Genomic DNA, 5,991 nt, shown 5'->3' with positions numbered 1-5,991 from the left:
CCTGAAAGGAGGGTGTAGAGAGGTGGGGGTCGGTCTCTTCTCTCAAGTCACAGGCGACAGGACAAGAGGAAATGGCCTCAAGTTGCGCCAGGGGAGGTTCAGGCTGGATATTAGGAAAAATTTTTTCACTGAAAGGGTTCTCAGGCATTGGAATGGGCTGCCCAGGGAGGTGGTTGAGGCCCCATCCCTGGAGGTGTTCAAAAGACGGGTTGATGTAGTGCTGGGAGGTATGGTTTAGTGATGATGTTCCTTGTTTGTTGTGTGGGTGTCTATTTTTGTCAGTTAGGTTGATGGTTGGACAAGATGATCTTTAAGGTCCCTTCCAACCTAGAAGATTCTGTGATTCTGTGATTGCATTGTCTCATTTTAAGTTCTAAAAATCGTTAATTTTGATCTCAGCTGCACCCCTGGAGTTTAAGGCTTCTGAGAGCTGAGCTGGCTTGTGGTTTAAGGGGACTGTTGCAGGAGGAAGAGCTACAGCCTTGCAGTCTCTTGGATGAAACGGGATCATGTCGAAATCAAATGTGAAGCCTCCAGGCTTTCCTGCAAACATTTTGAAGTCTTAAAAGCAATCAGAAGGGGGAAAATATGTCACTGTTTGCTACAGCCTGCTCCTAATCAGGGCGCTGAAATCTCCTCTGCGCAGAAGTGCTTTAGCAAAGGAAAGCAGGGCTGCAGAACAGCCTTTATGTAACAGCAATGTTTTTTTTTTTTTTTCCCTTCTATGCCAAGAGCTGTGCCAGCTCCCTGCTTCTCGATAATTGCCGTACGACCCATTAGAGGAGTATTTAACTTGACGCGTCGCTGGAGCGGCAGCTCAGCTCCCGGTGCTGCCACTGCCGGGCAAAAGGCACTGCAGGCAGGGCTGGTGCCAGTCTGAGCATGGAAAGGCCAAATCAGGGAAATTTGGGGAAAAAAAAAAAAAAAAAAGCAGTCTACAAAGCTAGGAAATTGAGCTGGGGGTCCCAGTGCTACCAGCATGCATTTGGTGGTGCTGGTAGAGGTCCTTGCGGGACATCATGCGTCCCATCTCAGGATGGCTCTCCTGGCTCAGCCACCAGAGACATCCCTGAGTTTTCCAGGGAAGAGATGGCTGTAGAGACATCCCCAACCTTTCAGGAATGAGATGGCTCCAGATGCATCCATACCACAAATAGGATTAAATCTGGAGGGCGACGGAGCAGGTGGAAGGACTTGATGCCTACGTGAGCAACGCTGGGGGACTTCAGGGTCTTTTTAGCAGCTTAAATAAAGGTACTGCCAAAGCATGGGATAAAACCACCAAGCCTTGGTCCACAGTGAAGCTGAGGGCAAGGAACGGCACGGCCTCACCTCTGAGTCCTTGTCCAGCTGGTTCCTGACCACGATCATGTTGTACAGCACCCGGTCGTCATCTGCCTCCGTGTGGGTCACGTCATGCGGGGTGCTCCACAGGTTCTGCTCCTCGTCCCGTGCCAGCGTGGCTCCGAAGGAGGCGTAGGGGTTGTTGTTGCTGCAGAGAAGGGGAGAGTGGAGGCACCATGAGCTACTGCAGCATCACGCCGCCTCCTTTTACCTTCCCAGGGCAAAGTGTCCATTGCTGTGGCATCTCCTCTCGCAGCCCCACGTCCCACCTTGGGGAGGGAAAGAAGAGGAGGAGCGAGGAACGAGAAGACAGACTTTTTTACCTTAGTTAACATCCTGACCACACAAGCCACAGTTCAAACTAGGCAGTGCTGCCATGAAAGACATCAGAAACACGAATTTGATGAAGACACCAGATATTATTTGAGCAGCTAGGACGGAGGAACCGTGGGCATCCATCTGCGAGGAGGAAAGGTGGCATCTCCCCATTGCTCCCCTGCCTCGCTCCCCATCACACCTTCCCACCACGAGCCACCCCCCCTCAGCCTCTCTGAGCTTAATGTGGGAACAGTTCTAATTAACTAAGACTCAGAAATCCCAGTGGCTCCAGAGTGTGTTTTCTTTCTGCCCAGCTAAACCTGCAGCTGTGCCAAGATCCCAGGAGGCACCATCTGTCCCCAGGGGGACTTTGTGTTCAGAGGAAGATGCCTTGAGCAGCGAGCAAGGGGACAGCCACGTGCAAAGCCTCTCCCTTGCCTCTTGGCCAAAGAAGCAGCTTCTACCCATCTTCTCCTCAGGAGCGGTGCCGTTGGGCATGGTTTTATTTTGGACAAAACACACCCCACCTCTGCTGAGGGAGCTGGGGCTGGTTAACCTGGGGAAGAGATGGCTCAGGGGGATCTCACCCACCTGTGGATGTACCTGATGGGAGGGAGTGAAGGAGGCAGAGCCCCATGGTGCCCCATGACAGGCCAAATGTTGAAATATAGGAAATTCACTTTAATCATAAGAAAAAAATGTCCTGTTGCGAGGGTGGGTGAACACTGGCCCAGGTTGCCCAGAGAGGTTGTGGAGTCTCCTTCCTTGGAGACACTCAAGAGACATGGTCCAGGGCAACCTGCTTGAGATGACCCTGCTCGAGCAGGGGTTGGACTGGACCCTCTCCAGAGGTCCCACCTCCACAACCATGTTTCTCTTTTCTCCCCAGCAGCCTGAACCCTACCCAATCAAGCAGATGATCCCCGTAGGGAGGGGAAAACCCACCCTGGCAGCTCCCTCCTGAGAGACACAGCGATGCACTGAGCCACGCAAGGACCCGTGCCAGGACACAGAAAGGATGTGTAGCCCCATCTTTATTTCTGGGACGGAAATGTCCTCAGCCTGCTTGTGAACACCAGCCTTTATTTGCTTAGCGGTCAGCGAAGCAGAGCATCATCTTCTGGGAAGGCTGTCCCCACTGAGGTAAGGAGCTTCTTTTTGCACTGATGGCAGTTCTGTGTTTTATGACTTTATGTTGCTACTGGGCTGTGTATTTTTTTTGGTAGGGTTACTTAATTTTGCCAGGAGAACTCTTAGCAGAGTTATTTCCATAATGTTTCTAATCAAAATGCCCAGACGCTTGAGCAGAACGACACAAATGGAGAAATATTTTCATTTTATTACCCAATTGTCTCAATCAAGTGAGCAATCCCAGCTCACTTCGTGTTAGAACAACCCACTGTTTATTCTATTTGCTACCCAAAACCCCGGTCCTTTGCAAAGAAACCCATCCAGCAAAACCTCAGATGACACTGCAGGCACGTTAGCCGTGATGCCAAGCCATAAAAAAAGATGCCAAGAGGAGCTCCAGCACATAGATAAAATAGAAAAAAAAATCATTCACATCACCATTCCTGCAGGAAGGCTCATTAGAATTTCAACAAACCAAAAACCTGAGCAACAGGTAATGAGGGGAAAGATAATCTCTTACAATCTTTCATTAAAGGCAAGCAAACAAACGTAAGGTGGAGGGTGTGGATGGCATAACTCAGCCATTCCTACGCTGCATTCAGCACGGATTCACTCAAACCACTTTTTAAACACTTTTTAAAATCCCATTTAAAGCAGATGGGATCCCAGCCTGGAAGAGAATCACGGAGGAGCCATCCATGCTATTGGCATGAGTTCAGTCCCATCCCACCTTCCACAGCCTTCTTCCCTCTGGGTGACTTAGGGTACCCTTAACATCTGACTTAACTTTAGAAAGCAGTATTTGGCAATAACACTAACACGCCTTAGCTTTTAGGAGCCTCTCCCTCACAGCTTGGAAGGCACTTCCCAGTTCATCCCTGTTTCCAAACCACGGCAGGGAGCACCCAGCAGCCTGCGAGGGACGCGGGCGCTTCCCAGGAGTCAGCAAATCCATGTGAGCACGGAGAGCTCTGCCAACAGCCAGCGTCCCCAGAGAGGGAGGGAAAAAAAGAGAAAAAGAAGGAAAAAAAAAGAAAGGAGCACATGAACAGCAGCCTGCTTTGCAGCTTACAGGAGTCTCCGCGGGACCTGAAGGGACTCAGACCGTCTCACGCTCAGGGATTTATCTGGGCTCCCAAAATTTGGGGTTTCTTTTCCCAGCCCTGCACTTAGTGTTGTGCCTAAATCTGTGCTCCCTCCCCACCTCTCCCACAGCACTGCCTGCTCTCACCGCCCTCGTCACGGGTTACAGCCAGCTTTGTATACACCCAGGTAATATATGCACCTAATTATACATATATTACCTCCTCCTCACTGCTTCGTTCTTTGACGCGTCAAGATTTTTGAGGCCACAAAATCCCCTCTGCTTGGGGAAAATAAGGTGAAAAGTCATCAAGTCAACGTTTCGGTCGCAATACCAGCTCCCCAAAAACTACAAGATCTGAAACCTCAAGCCAGTTATTCACTTTAAACAACGCCGTGAGGAAAATAAAAATACAGCAAGCGCGCTCTTGCAAGATCCCCCACTTTGAAATAAAACCCCAAAGCCTCCCAAAGAGGGACAAAGCCAGCGATTAGGCTGTTAGCTTAATTACGCCCGGAGCTCTTGTGCAAGAGCAGGGTGCCTTTCCAATGCATTTACAGGCAGTATTAATTGGATCGTCAGCGCAAGGCGTGTTACTAAAGAAAGGTGCCCGGCGAGGGACAGCCACCCCAGCTGGAAGGAGCCTCTCCTCACGCGTGCTCTCGTTAGGTTAATGCTAATTTCCTGAGCTGGAGGCCCCACGCTCAAGGATTATCTGGTTATTATTGAGGGAACTGCTTCAACAGCACAAAAATCAGGACATTTCGAGTCCTGTTGCCGGCTCTGCTCTTACCCAATACCTCATGTAGGCCATGCTGGGAACATCCCACCCACCCTCCTTCTTGAAATGACCCTGTCCCACCAGTGACACTGGGAGGGCATGGTCCCTTCTTCATCCCAGGGCTGAGACACCCACCGTGGGCTCTGGGGGGAAGGAGGCAGAGGTGCTGCACACCCCACACAGATGTTTTGCAACGTTCAAAACCCGCTTGCAGGGCTCACAGCTCTTTCTCCACCACTCAGGGAATTCACCTTTTTGTGCCCAAATCCCACCCCCACCCGGCTCCACGTGCCAGGCAGATGTGGCTGGTGGCAGGACAGAAAAATTGCTCTCTCTAGGAGATGCTCCTTTCACAGAAAGCCACCTCCAGCAGCGCCACGGCGTGTCCTTTCCACCATCCCCAGGCTGGGAACAGAGCTCTGCACAGCACAAGAGTCGCCCCACAGCGGGGCGACGTGGGGACCCCCTTTTTTTCCCCCCTGGTGGAAACCAAAAGCTGGAGGGTTCCTATGGGGAGGAGCACACGGGAAACACCAAAGAGACGTCACTATGGGTTGGCTCCTTAAAACTCAAGTTGGAAACCCCCCCGTGGGGTGAAGAGGTCGAGTGTGCATCCCGGTGTCCGAATGAAGCCAGTCCCTATGGCCAGGCAAGCCAGGTGGAAAAGGAACCAAAAGCAGCTTCTCACAGCTGGGAAACAATCCCTTTGGAGCCTCCTCTGGGGAAACAACCCCTTTAGAGTCTCATCCAGGGAAACAATCCCTTTGGAGCCTCGTCTGGGGAAACAACCCCTTTGGACCCTCGTTTGAAACAATCCTTTTGCAGCCTTGTCCGGGGAAACAATCCCTTTGGAGTCTCATCCAGGGAAACAACCCCTTTGGAGCTTCATCGGGGGAGACAACCCCTTTGGACCCTCGTCTGGGGAAACAACCCCTTTGGACCCTTGTCTGAAACAATCCCTTTGGACCCTCGTCTGAAACAACCCCTTTGGAGTCTCATCCAGGGAAACAACCCCTTTGGAGTCTCATCTGGGGAAACAACCCCTTTGGACCCTCGTCCGGGGGCACAACCCCTTTGGACCCTCATCCCTCCCGCAGGGGATGGCCAACTCCCCAAGGAAAGCCGTAAAACCACTGCAAACTGTTTTAGGGGAAATCGGGGGCTCAGCTTGACCTGCCGGGGTGGCCAACCTCCGGGGAAAGGGCTTTGGGGTCCAGGGAAAGGGCTTTGGGGTCCAGAGGATGCCGGCTTTGTGGGGGTGAAGAGGGGCTCACGCCTGGCTGTGGACCCAGCCACCCATCTGCGGTGGGAGCATCCCTCCTCCTGCGCAAAG

At 51.9% G+C, this 5,991-nt stretch overlaps 1 protein-coding gene and 1 long non-coding RNA gene across 2 annotated transcripts in view; one reads left to right on the top strand and one right to left on the bottom strand.

Moving 5' to 3' along the window:
* The window catches only part of MREG (melanoregulin), a 34,953-nt gene extending 32,644 nt beyond the window's left edge, over positions 1–2,309 (bottom strand). The window contains exons 1-2 of the mRNA XM_014951947.1: positions 2,254–2,309; positions 1,333–1,492 (exon numbers count right to left, since the gene is read on the bottom strand). Of these exons, the coding sequence (XP_014807433.1) occupies positions 1,333–1,492; positions 2,254–2,309 (216 nt within the window). The remainder of the gene's footprint in view (positions 1–1,332; positions 1,493–2,253) is intronic.
* A 429-nt stretch (positions 2,310–2,738) lies between these two features.
* The window catches only part of LOC106893763, a 6,090-nt gene continuing 2,837 nt past the window's right edge, over positions 2,739–5,991 (top strand). The window contains exon 1 of the long non-coding RNA XR_001413162.1: positions 2,739–2,805. This is a non-coding gene — a long non-coding RNA (uncharacterized LOC106893763). The remainder of the gene's footprint in view (positions 2,806–5,991) is intronic.

The sequence above is a fragment of the Calidris pugnax genome, unplaced genomic scaffold, assembly GCF_001431845.1.
Source record: "Calidris pugnax isolate Ruff unplaced genomic scaffold, ASM143184v1 scaffold179, whole genome shotgun sequence".
Taxonomy (NCBI): domain Eukaryota; kingdom Metazoa; phylum Chordata; class Aves; order Charadriiformes; family Scolopacidae; genus Calidris; species Calidris pugnax.
This window is presented reverse-complemented; position numbering and strand designations above follow the sequence as displayed.